General features: G+C 35.7%; 1 protein-coding gene across 2 annotated transcripts in view; it reads left to right on the top strand.

Annotated features, from left to right (window-relative positions):
• Positions 1–21,593, top strand: part of gtf3c2 (general transcription factor IIIC, polypeptide 2, beta) — a 177,686-nt gene that overhangs the window by 106,156 nt on the left and 49,937 nt on the right. For both annotated transcript variants that reach the window (XM_039749019.1, XM_039749020.1), the window contains exons 11-15: positions 6,721–6,752; positions 7,598–7,727; positions 10,020–10,164; positions 13,913–14,074; positions 19,290–19,377. In XM_039749019.1, coding sequence (XP_039604953.1) covers positions 6,721–6,752; positions 7,598–7,727; positions 10,020–10,164; positions 13,913–14,074; positions 19,290–19,377 — 557 coding nt within the window. The remainder of the gene's footprint in view (positions 1–6,720; positions 6,753–7,597; positions 7,728–10,019; positions 10,165–13,912; positions 14,075–19,289; positions 19,378–21,593) is intronic.

Here is a 21,593-nt window from a genome sequence, read left to right as displayed (position 1 = left end):
ACTACAAATTACAATGTCATCTGCAAATATCATAGTCCACAGAGCCTCCTGTCTGACCTTATCTGTCAACTTGTCCATTACCATTGCAAACAGGAAAGTGCTCAGAGCCGATCTTTAATGTGATCCCACTCTCAACTTGAACAAGGCTGTCATTCCAACCACAAACCTTACCACAGTCACGCTGTCCTCATACATATCCTGTACAACCCTCACATATGTTACTGCTCCTTCTTCATAACACCTGTCTTGGCACCCTGTCATACACTTTCTCTAAGCCCACAAACACAATGCAGTTCCTTCGGACTTCCTCTGTACTTCTACATTAACACTCTTAAAGCAAACATAACATCTATAGTACACTCTCCTGGCATGAAATCCTATTGCTGCTCACACATCACTGCCTCTCCTCCCTCCAGCCATTACTGTTTCCCATATCTTTATGGTGTGATTGATCAACTTTATACCCCTGTAGTTACTGCAGCTCTGCACAGCTCCCGTATTCTTGAAATTGGTAATAATATACGTCTTCTCCACTCCTCAGACATCTTCTTGCTTTTCAAGATTTTGTTAAACAATCTAGTTAGAAACTTTATTGCCATCTCACCTAAATGTATCCATGCTTCCACTGGTATATTGTCCAGGCTAACTGGTTTTCCACTTTTCATCCTCTTCATAGCTTCTGCAGCCTGCTACTTTGTGATTTAATATCTACGTTCTTCCTGCTTGTCAGCAATTTCCATCCACATACTTTCCCGTACTCCTTCCATTATATTTGAACACGCTTTCCCTCTTTCGTTCTTCTTCACCTTCTTTGCCAAGCAGTAACGTAGTTTCCGCCGTAGATACCCTGCTGGACAGTAGCATCGGTGGCAGTCATTGGTAATCTGGGCCTCAATCAATCTGGTATGGAGATTCAGTTTCTCATCCGCATGTTTGTCTTCGTGATGTGAGACGTCAATGCCACTGGTTGGTAGTCATTATGCAAACAGGTACCTGCCTTTGTAAGAGGAATAATGCAGGATGTTTTTAAAGCGGAAATTTCTGGACCCTTAGGGACAGACTGAACAGGTGACAGAGGATTCCACAAAGTTGGTCAGCACAGGCCTTAAACATTCAAAGATTGATTCCACCTGGTGCTGCAGCTTTTCCAGTGTGTGGCTTCCTCAGTTATGTCTTACTTGGTCTTAAGTTGTGGAAACCCATACTGATGGTCACAGGTGGACTTGTCACTGGCCATTCCATTTGATATAGTAGGAGTTGATGGTGTTGGGAGACTGATCATTAGAAGAAGGTTGTAAATCTGTAAAAAAAAAATTGGTTCAGGGTGTTAGCTTTGTCCACATTTCCTTCTAGCACTGTGTATGTATTTTGGATGCTGCTAAATGACAAATAATTTTGTCCATTTGCTCTAAACAATAAGAAAATGAGAAGTAAACGAAAGTTTAGCATAACATTTTTCACAGAGATAAGAGGCAGCAAGTGTGCACCTCAATGCAAAAGAAACTAGCACATACACCTTTGTCATGTTAGCCGAAAACTGGAGAAAAACCCACATAGACCCTTGGCAAATGTGCTTGTTATAAGATTCTTTTCCAAAATATAACAAAATACACAAACAAGGCCAAGCCCTTTAAAACAGAGCCTTATAGTTTCCTACTTATGATCTTTCAACTCAAAATGCTAAAATGAAGCATTGCCTCAAAAATTTTGCCCCAGCAATTCAGAGACTTGACTTCCACAATTGGCCTTTTCCTTAAACCAAAAGACATGAGTAAAGGAGAGTCCATACTCAAAAGGATTCTTAACAATCCTAAAGAAATATTCAAGAGGAGGAGAGGAAAATATTAAAAACTTCTGCTTCAAAAAATAATCAAGTAAACCTTCAAAAGTTTGAAAGTCTATTACAAAGAAAAGTATTTTCAAAAAATAAAGTACATGCCCAAAAGGTTGTGTTTTAAAGGTAACCCCGAACAAAAAAACAAGTCCATATCCCAAATTTGTAAACAATAAGACTATAACAAAAGATCAAGAAAACCATATACAGCATAATTGCACACTATAATACTAAACACAAAGAAAATCTGGAAGCCCTGACCCTCTGCTGGGAAATATATTGAAACTCTGTTTAAATGCGCCAGGGCACATAGCTAAATGCACAAGTACAAAACTAAACATAATGCATACATACTGAATACTTAATACATAAAGCAATAGGCATGGCATAAAATAAATAATAGACTAATATACAAAAGGGCAAAAACCTAACCAGTGGTGCAAAATAGTCAATAATAGTATTTATCGAATAACAAAAAGATCAGAAAAAACGAAACTACACTTAAACCAGGGTTGAGAACTAAGTGAAAACATGACAGGAAATTTCCATGTTATTTAGTCATGGGATGAGATTGTGGCAGTATATAGAAATAAAGAATCAGGAGATTAAATATAGTCTTTAAACTGACCAGTTTCATAGTTGCAAAAGCAGCTGATCAGAATGTTGAAGCAAACACACTAGACTAAATTGTAGTCAGAATTCAAGATGAAAGTCTAGAGCCAGAAAGAAGTAGTAATGATGAAATTAAGCTGGATAGTCCAGAATTACACAATCTTGGACAGCCACGAAGTTTAAGATGCTGACTTTTATATGACGTCATGTCCACATATTTCATTTGTCCTCCCATAGCATTTTGGAGGCAACTAGAGAACACATAATACACAAAAATAGTAGCATGTCTACAAAACAAATGTCATTGTAAAGGAGGAGGAGGAGGTTGGGAGCATGCACTGAGTACAGCGTGTTGCTGAACCCACCACACGACAAACCACCCGAATTGGGACCCGAGTGCAGCTGTGACCTCAATTTCCCCTACGATGGGGAAAACCCCAGGACAAATACAAAGCATCCCAAAAGTAGCAAAGGGAGCCCAGTAACATTTTAAAACAAACCAGATTTGATCATGAATATGGTACTACCTTTACTGCAACAAAAGGAAATAAAAAAGTGGTTATATCTGCAATCCCAGGAATGCAATATATTAGGAAATGTGTGTTTATGTTTACCATCTTATGTTCTGCCTAGGTTTGGTTTCATTTTAGGATAGTCTCCAGAAAAAAAAAAATAATTTGATTAAAGCAGGTTTCAGAATGTTATGTTATTTAGAAGTCTTAAGAGTGTAATCCTGCACACATTTACTAGACTCTGCACCTCATGAGACCAGATGTATAGATTGCTAGATTTTGTGACTGTTGCCGTTGTTGGACCTTTCCTCAAGTACCATATAATGTATAGAAGATGTCATTCTAGTATAACTTAATTTGTATTATTGAAATTTCTTTTGAAAAATAAACTCTTGCCAAAATAATGAAAAATATTTCTGGCTTCTTCATCTGTATTTAATTAGGCAGAATTAAAATAAAAAAAGAAATATGTAACTTCTTTTTTATTCTGAATTATAACAAATAAATGGTCAGAAAATATTTGATGCATCTTATTTTTTACTGCACTTCTCATTATAAAACAGAACAGAGTTCTTTTATAAAATTGATTGCTATTAAAGGTTTTTCATTACATCTTGCCTGAAGAAGGAGCCTGAGTTGCCTCGAAAGCTTGCATATTGTAATCTTTTTAGTTAGCCAATAAAAGGTGTCATTTTGCTTGACTTTTCACTAAGGTCTTTCATTGAAACTGTATTCGAGCGCTTTATCCTCTTTTAGCATTATGGCACCGTTATTGGAAAGTCATGCTGTGGCTTTGTGAGATAAGAGAAACTTTACAGAGGTTAATTAATACTAGAAATCTTTACAATCATTTTGGCAGACAAAAGTGTGTCATTATTCATGGACCAACAAAATGACTGTAGTATGCGATCAGCTTTTTGTAGTAAATCTGATCCGCAGTATTCAATTAATAATATTTATGGTAAACTCTACTACAAGGTTATTTAATAACAAGTTTATTTTTTTAGGATTGTTCTTGTTTCTTTAAAGAACAGTGCACGCTACAATTTTAAGACATGTTTTGGTTTCTAATTAGAACAAATATAAACAGAACATGATATCTTATTGCACTGATTTTCTGGACTGTTTTCATAAGACAACTATTAAACATAAATACTTACTGATTCTGAAATTCAGTTTATGGATGGCCACGAGTTAAATTATAAAAGAGCATCATTACCAGGCTACAAAGTGATATCCAGTTGGGCTCAGTCAGATAATTACAAACACTGCTATTGTCTGAGTAAGAAGCCTTTCTCTTTTTTTCCTAGCTGTGATAATTTACTAACTCGTTTTCATCAGACAAGGATCTATAATTGAAATGACAAAAAAGATGCATCGCTACGCAGTTGTTAGTGTCTGAAGCTATGAATTTCATCCTAGTACCTGACAACCTGCTTTCTAGAGGCTGTCAATCTGCAAAGGCTTAGTCAGCCTTCTGATAGGTTTACATTTGAGACTACATTTTGTGTGCGTGAGGAAATAAGCATGCTCTGTAATTCTGTTATCGACCAGATCACAGGTGAAAATGAACTAGTATAGAAGATATTAGACAAAATTAGCAGAGAAAGGAAGGAACCACAGTAACCCAACTTCCTCAGTAAAATAAAAAGGATGTTTTAAATTATTTTGCAATTAATTTACTGTGGCAGTAAATTGCCTTGCTTAACTGCTTTTTAGCATTTTTTTCAGTCAGTCAGTCAGACAGACATACATTTTCTAACCTGCTTAGTCTAGAACATGGCCACGGGGTTCTGGAGTCTATCCTAGATAGCAGAAGCAAACCCTGGACAGAGCACCAGTCGATTGCTGGCAAACACACACATTCACACACACCCCAACACTGTCTAGGTCCCATTTAGCCTCAACAATCCACATAATCTGCATGTCTTTGGACTGTGGGAGGAAACTGACGCAGACATAGGGAAAACATGCAAACTCCACATAGGGAGGACACGGGATGCTAACCCAATCTCCTTACTGTAAGGCAGCACCACTGCCACTGCACCTCCCACATTTTTTCTGATCTTCAGTATTAGTGAACAATTGTTAAGTGAACAAAAAGTACACACTTCATGATTCATTCATCTTTACTTACCACACTTATTTTAACTTCACCTGTTTGTCTGCTACAAATCTTGTAATCAATAATTAACCCACTTCCTATTGTCCAAATGACTTGAAATTTTGCACACTTACTCACTTCCGATGACAATACATGAATCAATAATCAGTTTCACTAATTGATCAATTAATCCATGTTAATTAAGAAGTGAAATTTTCATATGAAGAATAGTTCAAGATTTCACCAATAGATGGCGATAGTAACAGATAGAAATATTAATGTGTATATATACTGTATATAAATACTTTTTAAAAACCATGCTTATATTAAGTTAAAAAGTGTACTAAAAAATAAGTCTCTCATACATCACTCGTAAAATAAAAGGTGGGCGCTTTTGCTAAGATTTAAAGAAGTGTTTTTTGAAGATTGATTGATGAAAAGCGCCCACCTTTTATTTTACAAGCGATGTATGGGAGACTTATTTATTACTTTTTAGTGCACCTTTTAACTTAATATAAGCATGGTTTTTAAAAAGTATTTTATATATTTTTAAAGTTGCACAGTGTCAAATGTTTAATTAGTTAGACATAATAGTGGTTAAACCATCTGTTGTATCAGACATTTCCTATAGTTACTGATTGGTCCCTAACAGGTCTGTGAAAAAACTTTGACATTCTTTACCATGAAGAACTCCCCTGAGTAGCATTTGTGGATCATTTGAGTTTAAAGGAGTACCCCACCCAAAAAATATATATATTTTTTAATTGTTTCTTAACACCACATGATATGCTGTAATGACAGCGAAAAATTTTTAATCTGATGTTTTCATGGAGAAGTAGGATAACAAAACATAGAATAGATGATAGAATGGGTGAACAACAGTAATATTGCAGTAATACTAAAATATTTTAAAATAAATACTTCTGGAAAATCAGAGTTGTGCATGAGTAAGAAACATATGAGGCAGGATTGCACTATTGAATTGAAAAACTGCTCTTCTCCTTATTTATTCGTGACCCCATGCCTAGTCATACTTGATCAGTTTATTTTTGAAAACTCGCCAAAAAGGCACTCTTTTCTAGTAAGGGAGAAAAACCGGAATAGCTGGAGAAGTATCCATGCCGACACAGAAAAAGACAAGACATATAGACACGGTAATTTCAAGGTCAGGGTGGGCTAGAACCAATTCTAACTGTTAGGTGCAATGAAATTATAAGAGTACATGGTTGGTATCTCCTTTACACCAGGCTAGGTTAGAGTTACCAGTCCAACAAACATGAACATTATTGGAAGGGGAAAGAAAACATATGCAAATTCCACAGAGAGAAAAACTGAGAAAAAATACAAATTCAGGATATTGGATCCAGAAGCCTGAAAAATTAACCACATTGCCATCTTTCTATAATGTCTGTAATATTTTGTTAAACTGTAATTTTAATTACTTTGAAAGTTGCCTTCTGCGGTGGGATGGCGCCCTGCCCAGAGTTTGTTTCCTGCCTTGTGCCCTGTGTTGGCTGGGATTGGCTGCAGCAGACCCCCATGACCGTGTAGTAAGGAAATAGTGAGTTGGATAATGGGTGGATGGTTGGATGAAAATTGCCTTTTGAGAAAGTGTTTAAAAATGTAAGAATAAAGTAAACTTTGTATTTCTCTTTTAGGATCTGGAAATGAAGATCAAATGATATGCAAGGTGGGTAATTGGTCCTGTTATATGTATAATAATGTACAGTCTTGTTGATTGTATAACACATTAGATTGAAGAGCCCCACAATATGTGATACCACTGAGTAGAATAACGTCTGGATCATGAAGTGAAAGTTTTGTCTGGAAATGTAGTGTGAAAATCCCACCAAGCTTTTCACACAGAGAATATACCAGGCACAATCCAATTGCAGAAAATCCCAGGGCACATAGAGGACACACTAGTAATTATAGCCTGGCTTTAAATGTCTAGGAATTTTCCAGAAGTACCAGAATGTCTTGCTAAGTAAATAATTGGCTACCATATCCAGCCATATGTTTAAATATATTTTATTGTACTGTAGATTGAACAGTAAATTGAGTTTGACTGTAAGGGTTCGTTTTCAGTGGTTAAATACACCATTTTGAAAGGCCAAAATTCTGCATTATATTAGGAGTTCATTTTAAAGAGTCAGATGTCCTAAACAGAATAATTAAAGCTGATTAATTATGCAACCTGTAAGTAAATAGCTAACATAGTAAAATATATCCTTTTCTCTTGAAAGAATGAAATGGTTAGAGCTGTGAGGCGGCAGCACAAATCACTGCACCACAATCGCACAAGAGGTTTAAAATAACACAGTTGTAACACTTTTTTTAATGTTATTTTAAAGGTTATTGCAGTGCATTATATTCTTTGTGTTTTGAAATTTATAGGCTAACAAAAATCTAGGTCTTTTAATACAATGTATCATCTGACAGTGAAATATCAATCTAAATAAGAGGTCAGAAGCTAGATGATTATGGTGCTTTAACAGTAGTCATCAAATGTTTAAATCTTTCTTCTCCCTATAGGTCCAGTGCACAGTCCTTTTGGAAGTTGGCTCATTTCAGGCAAACAATAATAATCCATGTGGACAGTGTCTATGTATAGACTGGGTGCCAATGAAAGACCATCAATTTGTGGGTGCTGGCTTTTTTGATGGTGCGTGATTTTTCTGTTTCCTTTACATTGCGTAATTGTAAAATCATAATCTAAGAAATGGGTGCCTTCATGCATACAGTACATTTCAGATAACTGTTCAAAATGTGCCTATTTTTGTATAATATGGTTTGTGTTTTTTTAATCTGCCCTTGTATTTTGGAATGTATCACACTTTAATGACTATAAAATGCTTGTGCCTTTTATTACCCTTGTTGTTTTAATGGATGTCATTGTTCTTGTATACTTCTGTCTTTATTGCTTGCCTTAAGAACATTTTACAGCACTTACTGCAATGTCTTACTTTGTGTTTTTCAACAATTCAAGTGTAGTTCGATTTTAATGATATAAGAATTAAGGCTATTTTTTGTAATTTACATTTCCAGATAAAAAATTCATTCTTTCATCTCTGTTTTTTGGGTCATGGGAAGCCAAAGCCTGCCCTTCAGCCCTACTGTGCAAGAGAAGAAACCAGTCTTTGATGATACAACAGTGAATTGCAGGGAACACTCTCACACAGAGTTGCTTACTTAATCAGCCTAACATGTACAGTACATCTTTGTGATTTTAAGGCAGGTAGCGTACACAGAAAAAAAAATGTAAAACTATGTAAATAGAAGTAAATTGGGCAAACTGCAGACAAATGGTGAATGGACAGAAATTAAAACAAATGACCTGAAACCTGTGATGCTCTTCTAAAAAGTTAAGGGTATTTTAAGTAAACTTGTACTAAAAGCATTAGCAGGCAACATAAATGGTGTATAGTGCCTACATAATATACTATAATAGGGGAGATTACCTGAAAAATTGTTAGAGTAGCAAAGGGAAATGCAAAGTACCAAAAGTGTTAAACCTTACGACCTCTCATGTGTTTCCGTAGCAGTGCTTAGACACTTAGCTGGCAGGAGGGATGGTATATCATTTTGTACTTCCCCTGTTTCTCATGACCACCCTGGCCTATTATTGCCCCTACCAGTGACTCTTCTCACTAAATACTCTTCCATGCCTTAGACTCAGTAGTTTCTCTGATTTGAGGAAAGTTTAATGCACATCTCAGACGTAAATTGCCTCTAACAGTCCCTGATGGCTTGAGGCATCAGTAGCTATGTCTTAAGTGCAGTGTGTCGTCTGCCCATTCCATACTATCCCCGGGCAGATTGTGGAGTAGGAGTGCTCTTACTGCCTGCCCTCAATTACTCCAGTTTTAAGTAGGTAGTCTGGTGCCTATTATTCTAACTAAATAAACTGTTTAGCTACGTATTGGGCATATGGCGTTATAACTTCTCGCCATCTCTTGGTGGCCTCATCCATCTGCAGTGAATGGTAAGGCACCATGAGATCTGTTGGATTATCTGACATCCAGCTTTCTTGGGGAACATACTGACTTTCCATTTAGACCACTACTCTGCCTTTCTTGCTCAGGTGCCCCCATTAAATTGTATTTTAAAGACTCCTATTAAGGTGAGATCTGTTACTCCTTAATAGATCTCTGCTTTTGCATAATAACATAACATTATCAGCACCTTGGTGTCTCACACATGGAGGTTTTGTGGGGTAACTAACAGTTGAAGTTTAAATTATAGTTAACTTTGACAGGTGCAATTCAGCAGTTCATTAAAAAGCAGTTTTATGATATTTACAAAATCAACAATGAACCAGCAGCAGTGCACATTTTTGATATTTTCATCATTCTTTGCACAACTTTGACCAATGCTGAAAAAAAGCTTATTGTAAATTCATACAACTGTAAGGTACTATACATGTTTGTGGTTCTTGCACTTTTGCGGCACTTCATCCACAAAATTTAAATGTCTTGAATACTACTACTGAAATGGAGATGGTTTGCTAACTACAAATAGGACTGTTTCATTTAAGTTAGGTAGATTGCCCAGAGGGGACTGGGCGGTCTCATGGTCTGGAATCCCTGCAGATTTTATTTTTTTTCTCCAGCCGTCTGGTCTTTTTTTTTGTTTTGTTTTTTCTGTCCACCCTGGCCATCAGACCTTACTTATTCTATGTTAATTAATGTTGACTTATTTTATTTTCTTACTGTGTCTTTTATTTTTCTATTCTTCATTTTGTAAAGCACTTTGAGCTAATTTTTTTTGTATGAAAATGTGCTATATAAATAAATGTTGTTGTTGCTATTTCTTTCAGAAAATGATTATTTTTATGCTTAATATAGGAGTGTATGCCCAAAGCTTTGAATGTTAAAGAAGATGCTTTGTTAAAGGAAGAGTAGTTTAGGATTAATATGTTTTTAAGTTAATTTATCTTTTTGTTTTCTGTTTTAAGGTACAGTTGCATTATGGAGCTTGACCACAAAGTCTGCATTGCTGAAGATAAGGACAAGTGGTGGATCAATTACCATCTTTCCATATCACAGCTTCTTAGCACATGATCATGCTGTACGATTTTTAACTTGGTGCAAGGCCAGTAGGTAATAAATTTCATTTGTTAAAATACTGGATTATTTGGTAAACATTGATAGGTACATAGTACTTTATTTCTCCCAAGGGAGAAATTTATCTTTTTACAGAAGTTTATGAAATATTATAACAAACAACAGTAACAGTAAGAATCCTGCCCAAATACACACAAGAATCACAACAAGAAGAAAATTTCTTACCTTTCTTTTAAAGGATAACAGAGCAATCACAGTGATTGAAAGAGCCCCAGTAGTGCATCTTTTCACACTTGCGTTGGATAATTTATCATGTCAATGCTAGTGTGTCATAGAGAGGATATGCAAAATTATTCTTAATGGCCAGAAGTTTTGTTTTCTCTACTCCACTACTAACTTCCAGCACATCAAGAGTGTCTTCCTTAATTTAGACTTGCACCACAGCACTTGTACTTGTAGCAGTGTACCACATATACTCTCTGAATAGTATATTGAGACTATTTAGTATGGCAAAAGTCAGTAACCAGTTCCTTGGTTTTGTTGTTATTGCAAACAATTCTCTTTACGTCAAGAAACATAATTCTCCACCTGTCTATGTTGTGACCCATTCTGCTAGTCAGTGCACCAGATTAGTTCAGACTATATTGGATGGAGTGACATGACTTGGTGTTATCATTTATAGTACAGGCTTAAGAGAAAAGAAGACAGGACCATCCCTTTTAGCTGGTCTAGTGTTGCTAACATCCACAACAGAAGCACAGTCCTTGGGCCTCATGAACTGCGGTCTGCCTAACAAATAGTCCATTATCCAGTACACCATAGGCTTATCCCCTTGCATACCTCTGAGCTTACCCCTTAAGTTGCAAAAAAATTGTTGTTTGGATAGATATCAGCAGATTTAAAACTGGACAGTGCTTTGGAATTAGAAATGAAAACAAGATATCAACATGTGCTGTACATACAGTAATTAATGATTGCTTTAGTTATTTCAGTTCAGATGTGGTAGATGCATATCATTTTTTTTTTACACTGTGTTACTGCATCTGTCCTATGTTATCATTTCTAGTGAGATTAAGAAATACATATTTGCACATGCAGAAAAAAATACTGTGTGGCAAGTATTCTTCATATTATTTGTACAGCAGTGCAACCAGTGATTATGACAATGATATAAATCCTAGAACTACTTTATTTTTCTAGATATGTAATTTTTCCATATAACAATATGCCATTAACAGTAAAACCAATAAGCATTTTTTACCTTTGTGTATTATGTAATGAATTATGTATGACAAATAATTTTTAATGTCGAAATTCGCTAATGTGTCTTTTGTAGTGAATGTGCTGCATTTTCCGGTGGCTTTGTTTGCCGAAACTTTTCATTGAAATGTTCCGCGCAGCTTGCTTAGGTGAACATTTTTTTTCTCCTTTGCAAAGTCAGTTTGACATCACAGAGTAGTAGCAGCTATGCGCAGAACTTTCTTGCACACTGAATGTAAGATAGTTGCAGATCTGCTTTTAGTCTGTGTGATGTTACCACCCAGTTAGTATTCCAGTCTTCCACCCTGCATGCATTTAAAAACAAGTAACTTGCAGTTCATTTTAGTTGTACATTAGCTGACCATAATGACAATATTATGTGTACTGCCTCCGTACATATAACACAGCAAATCTTATTTACATGCATAAATAGCCACATGCCCAGGTATGACCTCAGAACAAGCCTTAAAGTGATTTTTTTTTTTATGATTTTTAATCCTTTAATAACCATATACAATTTCCTGTATTAGGATTTTTGAATTTGTCTCATACCTCAACTTACTCTTCAGAGCGTTTTGGGGTTAGAGCACAGGGTCATCTGTCATCTATTTGTATAGCACCCCTGCGGCAATTGCTGGCTAAGGGCCTTGCTCAAAGGTTTAATGGAGTAGCAGTCCTGTCACTGCCGGGATTCAAACTGGAAACCTTCAAGTTACCAGCTCAGAACCTTTAGCCACAGAACCACAATTCCACAGAGCCCTCCCCAAGAAAGAAAACACATGTACACCCATGAAAAGTAATAATACTAAGGGAAGAATTATTACCGTTTACAAGGTGTTTCTATCTTCTTAGAAGAAAAATGCAAAACATCATTTAAGCGGTGCACAGTGCTGAGACATGAAACAATGGAATGAGCCTCCACTTCGTTGCACCGCTGAATTGTTCCCCAAGGGTGGAACTCTGTGAGAGCACTGATATATTAGGGCTGGGAATTGATGAAAAAAATTAACTAATAAATTGCATAAATGTATGTAATTAATTGCAATTTATCATTGCATTATCGAGTATTAAAACGTAGATATTACATTAATACATAAATCACAAAGTAAATACATACTGAATCACAAACTTAATGTAGAATTAGCACAAAGGACTAATAATAATAATAATGACATAGTTTTGAACTTTTAACAAAATACTACTTAAGCAAGCACAACCTGAATTTGAGTGCCTTCCTAAAAGACAAATTGAAAAGGAGACAATAAGAGAACAAGGCCAATGCATTATTATCAAATTGACATGTCAAAGTAAAAATTAAATGATTAAAACGATTGTTAATTCTTTGAATGCACTGCTGAAGACTGGTTTAATTGAAAGAATAAGCATCTCTTAAATGGGCATACATTAAAACTTGTGTTAAAACTCCATAAATACTATCCTCAGTTGTTCATCACCATAAAAGACTGAAAATTATACTCTATGCAAGTGCTGTCTCTGCGAACCGCAATTTACGAGCTGCTTTTTTTTGCAACCCCTGTCTCGCCCCTTTGGAAAGTTTAGCACATGTATACATTTAATGCTTTTGTGGTTGGTAGAATCATGTCTTGGAATTTTTCTGTGTCAACACAGAACAACAGTTGGAAAACAATGCTGTACCTTTGCTCCTGGTACGCTAAAAAAGATCTCCTTAGATGCTGCCTCGCTTAAAAACTGAGACCATGCATTACTTGGATAGTTATGTTGCATTCTTTTCATAAATTAGTGAAGATACTGCAAACTTTAACATGGGTAGAGATAATTATTACACTTTTGTTTTGTAGGATTTTGTCATTATATTAGGGCAGCCATTAGGCCTACTATAAGCTGGCTGGCAAACTGGCAAGTTAAATACAGAGGTACTAGAGACTAATTTTGGTTTTAGTGCCTCTCAAGGATAACTTATTTAGCACTTATGTTATATGACTTTGATTTGATCTTCTTACAGAAGAATGAAATAAAAAAAAGCATATTTTTTACCTTCGCTGCTTTTCTCTAGCATTGCACCAGACATTTCTGCCTTCGAAGAACAGGATTGGACTGACCTTGTTGAAAAGATTGACATGTTTCAGGTGATAGAGTGGCTGCTCTTTAAATAGTTTTTATTTGATGCCATTCTTTAGGCTTATGATTAGCTTTTTAATAAGGATAAACATTTATGTTAATACTTTGTGGCCACTACTATTTGAGATGACTTTCTGCCATACAGAAAAAGAACAGGCAGATATGAAAATTTATGGTTTCACATTGCATTGTCAAATAATTGGAATTTGTTTTTCTGCCATTTAAAAAAAAGCATGTATTTTTTGTAACAGGTGGTTTCTTACTGAATGACCTTTAATTTAAGTTTAATAAACTGAACTGTTAGGAAAACCAAATAATTACAATTAAATTAATATTTTTTTTGTTTTTAAAAATATGCATCACTAATTAAGATGAATAATAATATTTTGAAAATTAAAATGTGTATTCCATTTTTTGTATTCAGCGATTTTATAATCACTGCAAGTGAGGACAGAAAGTTGAAATTCTGGGATCTCAGAAGAACTTACGAGCCTGCTGTGGCAGTAAAACGTAACCTCAGCACAGAGGTTTCATGGTTGTTGCACTGGTGTGGAATATCTGTAGCACAGGAAAACTGCTTTGCAGCGTAAGTAAATTAAACACCAATGAAAACTACTGAATACAAGTTTTGTCCACAATCTCTCTGAACATTTATACTTTTGGGCACTTATTTATGATGAAGCTAATTATTAATACACTAGACATTAAGCCCATTACAATAACGGCCGCTAGAACAGTATTACATAAACATTAGTAGGAATAGTCTATATTAAATGGCAAGGGAACTTGACCTTATTCTGTTTCTTGTCTTAATTTTTTTGTCAAAAATATTTTTGCAAGAAGCCTAAAGTAAAATAATAATAAAAATAAAATAGAAACGTATATGACAATACAGTAAATATAATTAATATTGCCTTAGTGTAAAACTTTGTAACAATATGCAAGACATAATATTTGAAGAAGATATTTAGGTAAAATTCTGTATCTTTTTACCTCATTAAATTTTTTTTATACAATTTCATTATAGACAACATTTCTTGTAAATATTCTGTCTGAGTTTGGCAACAGTTTGCCTTGTTTAGGAATCTCTACAACCTTGACAACAACATCTGAAAAACTTCTAACTCTTGATAATGCAACATATAACTGACCGTGGCTGAATACTGGTTCTGGCAAGTAAAAGTTTGCCCTTGAGCTTTATTAATTGTTATGGCAAAGGCTAATGTAACTTGAAATTGTCGCCTTCTTAAGGTAAAGGGTAAATTAGTAGAGGATGGAGCCAAATCAATACGGGGAATATTCTGACGCTCCTTTTCTTTTTCTTCAATTGATCTATTTGCTCATATTTTTCTTTGTCTTTCAGCCTTTCTTTTGTTGATGTTTATTTGCTGAGCTGACCGTTCTTCCAGGAGATGTTGCTTATATGCGATTTGAGTGTCTGTGTCTTTTGTCCTACTTGACGTGTCCTTTTTTTGGGTGGCATGTTGTTAGTAGATAGTTAGTTAGTAAACATGTGCAGGGCAGAATGTGTGGCGTCTCCCCAGCAACGGATTTTATGTGCGTGGCCGCAACTACCCAATCAGCACTCTCCCCAGCAATGCTGTCCTTTATTTGCTTATCATGCGCAGCCGCGGCTACACCATTCACTGTGTGCCCAGCTTCCAGTGTGTGTGCGTGCATGGTGCCGTGCACACCGCACCGAGCCCCACGCATGCGCACTTCACCAGAAGATACACACACAGACACCTGGATGCACACAGGGGTTTTATTAAAGAGGATAAGAATATTAACTGCTTTAAAATAACATAGAAGTTTTTCCTTTCACAGCCTTCTCATATCTGCACCTTGTGTCTATAATTGTATTCATTGGTCCTTTTGTAAAGCAAGTAACCATAAGCAGTGTTGAACATATAAGTTGAACAGTAAGTCACAAATGTTATTTGAGAATTGTTTTTTTGTTTCTTTTTTTTATTTTAACATAATCGTTTCTTCTGCCTCCCAGTTAAAATAGTTGACAGTACTTGCTACTGCTCACAAATCTAGTTGTTACTCTCAGAAATGCCAACAGACTGCTTAAACTCCTAGAGCTTGGACAGTTCTCGCCTTCATATAGAGAGTTCACTGGCCTGAAACTTTGGAGCTTTATAGCTTTGAGTAACATCAATTATTCAACTGAAACTCTTATTCATAGTAAATGTAGAAAGAGATGTGATTTAGCACTGTAGCAGTTAGGAATGGAAATTGGCAGGGATACTATGTACTGTATATAATATTGTGATAATATTTGGAACACAATGAGATATTGAATATCTCTTTATTAGTAATGAATGTTCAGGGACTTATAAAAACACTTTCACAAATGAACACTGTGCTTGAAAACAATTAACTGGCTGTGCTGTCTGTTTTTGTCTGCTTCACTGCTGTCCTTGCAATGCTGTTCAGATTTAACAATGTTCTTAATCAGGCTTTCCAGTTGAGTTTTTTTTGGTTTCCCTTGGAGTTTCATACACGTGGTTTTAAATATATTGGCAGTTTTTCAGCAGAGCATTGTTTTATTAGATGGGCACCCTGTTAAAACCAGGACATTTTGATATTCTTCAGTCATTTACACATGGCCCTGAAATCAAGACTGTCCGTGTCACCTGGATGTCTGGCCACCCTAGTAAATTATACTGACAGTGAAATAATAAATTATAATCTGCAGATAATGAAGCTTTAATCTTGGTTTCATTTAAATTAAATAGTAAGGACTAAATGTTTAGTTGCTTTGTGCACAATGGCTTGCATGTCACAGGGTACTTCGTTCATATCTTGATAATGCTTTGTTTCTCTTACTGGCATTTTATACTTTTACAGTATGTAAGATCTTCTAACTTACCTATTACAACTAAAAGCATGGGGAGTAAGGAGATGCATGTAGAGGTTTCTTTGTGTGCTAAGTTGGACTTCCTGAAAAAGGATTGCCATCTAGTGTGCTTGTGCAATCATTTGGTTACAGCAAGTTCCTAGCCCACTGGTGTTTCATCAACATGTATTGTGGATCTGTTTGCTATCACTAGTACCTGTTGGAGGTGAAACAGAGAGAAATCTATAACCACTGTCAAGGTAAAATTGACAAAGTAAACTAATTAGTAGTTGAAGTTGCGTAGAATGTTTCTTTCTTTTAAGATTGACGACTTTACAAATTCTCCAATGCTTTTAAAAGGAAGATTTTGAAATTTTAAAGCTTTATACAGTGCAATTTGTTCAAGATATCTCAATGAAAATTCAATTGACTTAACAAAATTCCTTGATAAGTGTGTCACATTTCAACAAAAGTGTTCTGCATGGGGCCAAGTTGTTTCTGAAGACAGAAAGACAAATAGATATATACAAACAAAGAAATGGGCAAAACAATAGGTACTTCACACATTATATGCGAATGTACTTAAAAATGACCCATAGTGAAAAAGTTTGTCTTCCTCAGATGTCTCCTTGATTTACATCAGTTTGGGTATAAATCAATTTTCAAGTCAACCTATCAGTGTAAGGGGAGAGATTCATGCCAAACAGCTCTCCTAATTCAAAAGTAGCCACGCCATAATGGGGCTTTTCCATTTGAGGAAAAAAAGACTGCTTTTTCTCATTGGACTAATGCTTCTTTTTTCATTGATGACAATAGACACGATCCAGGGAAAAATACAAACGGGCTATTCCTGGAGGTGATTTCTGAAGATGTGATATTGACTTGAAAGTCCCTCAATACTGTATATTTTTCCCAGAGTAAAATGACAGTGATTTTACAAATTAGACATTTTCAGTTGGGTTTAGAAGTGTCATTATTTATCATTTACTACTATTTTATATGTTGTAAGTGCTGCTGCTGAGGCTGTTTATATATTACTGAATATTGGTTTTTAATAAATGATTTTTCTTTTTGTTTGTGCTACCTAGTCTGCTTTGGAGTGGACGTGACATTATAAATGATGGACTTTGTTCTTTTTCTGACATTTTGTATTTAAATAAAATTGCTCTATTCGGTTTGTAATGGGACTCATTACAATGTGACTCAATCTGTTTGAGCTGTGTGTTCATTCTGTTATGTACAAACTTTTGACTGGTAGTGTGTGTATTTGTAAAAAAAAGTGTGTGAAAAAAACATGCTAATACATGATGCAACATGCTGTTTAGCACGTTTGTTAATATATTATGTTAATAATAAAATAATGTAATTAAATTTATCATTTTTTATGATAAATAATTATTTTGTTTTAAGAGCAACAAGTGATCACACAGTAAGAAAATATTATATATAATTTAGAAATCAAGACCAATCATGATGCATCAACAGTGATTACTTCTCCTCACCCTGAATCATAATCATTGAATCGTGAGGTGCCTGGTAATTCCCACACTTTCTCTCGATATATTCTTTTATCTTACATTCTTATAAGGACTTCTTCAAAATGTTTTTTTCTCTGTGTACTTTATGGAATTTTCACTTTTTGCACAAATTATTAATCTCAAAAAATCCAATTCAAAAGACACATAAACCAAACAGCAATCAGTTACTAAATATTAATAATGCCCTTTAGCAAAAATCAAGGCAGTTTTATCTGTCACCCCCAATCTGAATCCTAATTATTGTCGTAAGAGCAGTTTTAAAGGTGGTACATTAGCTTCATAGGTCACCCTTCTGTCACAAAGTTGCAGACATCAAAGTCTGGATTTTTCTCTGTATTGTTTGCTTTTATCTTGTGCATTCTAATGACTTGTTAGGTTAGTTGGTATCTCTAAAGTGGTCTAGTCTTAGGGTGTGTAAATTGTTCAGTTTTATAACGGACTGTCATGTCATGTACAAGGTTGGTTCCTGTGTTACATCCAGTTCTGACTAATGGAAAAAAGTTGCTTCAAAAATGTTTGTGTACAAAGTATAATTTAAAGAATAGGCGTAATTTTTCATCTACAGTGGTAGATAAGAAAAGTGCTCAAGTGTTTTTGACTTAAATTTATGTATTCATTGCACAATCCCAAATACCCATCAGTAAAATTAGGTGAAGCTCCATAAAGAATTAATTTTTTTCAACTTGATGATTTTATGTGCCTTTATTGTTATGGACTGAATAATATTTTATGTAACTGAGAAAAACACTCAAGTCACTAGACTAACCATATATCAGATGTGCTGGCAATTGATTTTGGGGTTTAATTCTAAATAATTACCCATCTTGTATTAGTGCCAGTTAAAAAAAAAAAATGTTTTATCTTGTTTTCTCCAGACAGCAATTTAAGTTAAACATATGATAATTAATTTGTGTTCCTGTGACAAACAACTTTTTGTGTTATTGATTGTGGATTAATAATTGGGATTTCTTGGCTCTTTCTGATTGAGGGTTACAACCATTTATTAGAAATAGGAGGGTAATTCCATGTCAGATCTTTTTTTGGACCTCATCGTCACTAATTTTAACAAAACTTGAAATGCTGATTTGGGTTTTTGAGTAACCCATGGGACTAAAATTGGACGTGTCTTGGATCATATTAATGAGATTTAAGCTAACAAAGTTTGAACTTATTTGTGCTTTGGTATGGCTTTGACTAGCTACATCTCGTAAAAATGAGTTGCAAAGAAATGGTTCCCATATTGTTTTAAACCTATTTTGCATAAATACTATGCTATCCCCAAAATGAAAATCTCCCCATAATCTTTAGATTTTTTTTTAGAATGTTGACCTTTCACTTATCATCATACAATAAAGGTAGGCAATAGCATGCCAGCTGACATCTTTTGATTTGCTTTTTATTTTATTATTTATTTATAGTTATGGACTCAGTGGAATCCACTATGTTGATGCTGGATATCTTGGTTTTAAACCATACTTTGTTGCTCCCAGAAGAGGAACTGTATGGGTAAGTTATTATATTTTTTGTGCACTATGATAACTCCTCAGATATTTTTAAATATGTTAACCATGTTTAGTGTTTAACTTTTCTGTATAACGTATTGTTATGAGATTGTCAATCTATCCTAGTTTATCTCAGGCAGGAAATAGTTTGTAAAATTTATAATTTTTCTTATTCAACATTGTCCCTCTGTTCTCCAATAAAGTCAATGTTTCTCATTCTTTTAACACATTTTCTGAACCCTCTTCTCACACTGACCATAGCTAAAATGCATAAGAGCAATACTGAGTGCAAAGCAGGGAACAGTCTTGGACTTAATTTAGGTTTGTAACAGACAACGTTCATACACACATCTACATTCATTCAGACCTGGCATCCCAGAAAAAAAACATGAATGTCCTTAACTGGAAAAAGCATGTTCTGAAAATGAATGGATAAAGCAAAGCAACTGAGTGAGGGTTTTGATGGTTACTGTGAACAGAAAAGTAACACACTATATATATATATATATATATATATATATATATATATATATATATATATATATATATATATATATATACATTTGGGATCATCAGGCATACACACTCCATTGCACCCTCACGGGATCAGACGTCAGAGATGAAGCCCCTTTACGCTTGCGCCACGGTGTGTGGTTCGTTTATTTGACAGCCTGAAGATCGGATCTAATCGGTACTCATATATATATATATATATATATATATATATATATATATATATATATATATATATATGAGTCACGTGTGCTTTGTGCTGACGTGTGCTTTGCAAACGCTAGAGTCTGTTGAGAGTGTTGGTTTGTTCTGTGGTGTGAGATTTACATTAAAAAATACATTTTGCTCTTAAAACTTGGGTTTTGGTTGCCTCTAAGGAACCGTGTGGGAATTTTAAAGCTTTTTCCCTTTAGAAGGGTTTTTTGCTTTTTTCGCCCGCACAAGAGCAAAAGTAGCTGGGTGTTTGGAAGTGCGCTTGGAAAAGTTATTTGTACTTGTTCTTTTCTTGTTATCTGTATTTGAATTAGCATCGAGGCGGCAGGGTAGAAAGCAGCAGTAACTGATATCGGCATTTGTAAATAAATAACCGCGTCGTCGTAACAGCGATTCCTTAGTTTAAAGGAAAAGAAAAAAAGGCCGCGGCTGACTTCAAAGCAGTAAAAGGTGGAAACTCAGTAGTGCGCAGGTAAGCGGCCTGCGTTAAGACACCGTCAGGCACAAGGAGCAGTAGGAGCAAATAAGGTAGTAAAGTTTTATTTATTTGTTTATTTTAGATTAAACAGTCCTTAGCGTCCAGAGGCAGAACAGTTAAGTGGGCGACAGCGTATTGGTTCATTAATACGGGGAATACAAACAGTGCAGTGAAGAGCTTATAAGTAAGAAGAGCGCAAAGCTAGAAGAGACAGAGAAAAGTAAAGTTAACCTCATAGAAAGGCAAACAGCAGGCAGCTGAGAGGGAGAACAGTACAGGAGCTTAAGGGGAAAAGGTGTAAAATATCTGTAGCAGATCTTAGTGTTACCATTTAAGTTAAGGAGCAGCTGAAAGAAGAAGAAATTTAATTTTAAGAAAAAAAAAAATATATAGTTAAGGCAGCTTAGTAATCCCAAATCAAATTTTAATAATGAGGCCAGTGCAATGCAAGTCCTGTTGGATGTTGGACTTTTAGATGATGGTTTGGAAGAGCCAGTTGTCTATGAGGGCTACATCTGCAAGAGATGCCAGCTGATCCAGCACCTCGAGCTCAGGGTCGCTGAACTGGAGGAGGAGTTGGCTGACCTGCGTTGTAATAGAGAATTGGCGGACTTGGCCCAGGTGTCCTTTAGAGATAGTGTGCACCCCTAAGGTGGCGCGGGAGGAGATTCCAGACCAGACAGGTAGGAATAGGTGGGTCACGGTCGCAAGGCGTAAGGTAAAGGGTGCACACTGTCCGGGGGCATCAACCCCAGAATTAGAAGTGTCTAACCGTTATCATGTCCTGGCGGAGCTGGACGGTGACTCTGATAATTCTGAGGTGGTAGGCAGGGTTGAGGAGCCCCAACGGGCCACCTCAAAACCAGTTCCCAAAAAGAGAGAGGTAGTGATAGTTGGGGACTCAATCATTAGGGGGATTGAAGCGCAGGTGTGCTCCAGAGAGAGAGAGTCACGGTGTGTTGCCTTCCGGGAGCACAGGTGGGAGACCTCCTGGAAGGGTGGATAGGCTCTTGGCC

The sequence above is a fragment of the Polypterus senegalus genome, chromosome 3 (genome assembly GCF_016835505.1).
Source record: "Polypterus senegalus isolate Bchr_013 chromosome 3, ASM1683550v1, whole genome shotgun sequence".
NCBI lineage: Eukaryota > Metazoa > Chordata > Cladistia > Polypteriformes > Polypteridae > Polypterus > Polypterus senegalus.
Note: the sequence above shows the minus strand (reverse complement) of the source record. Positions and strands in the feature narration are given on the sequence as shown.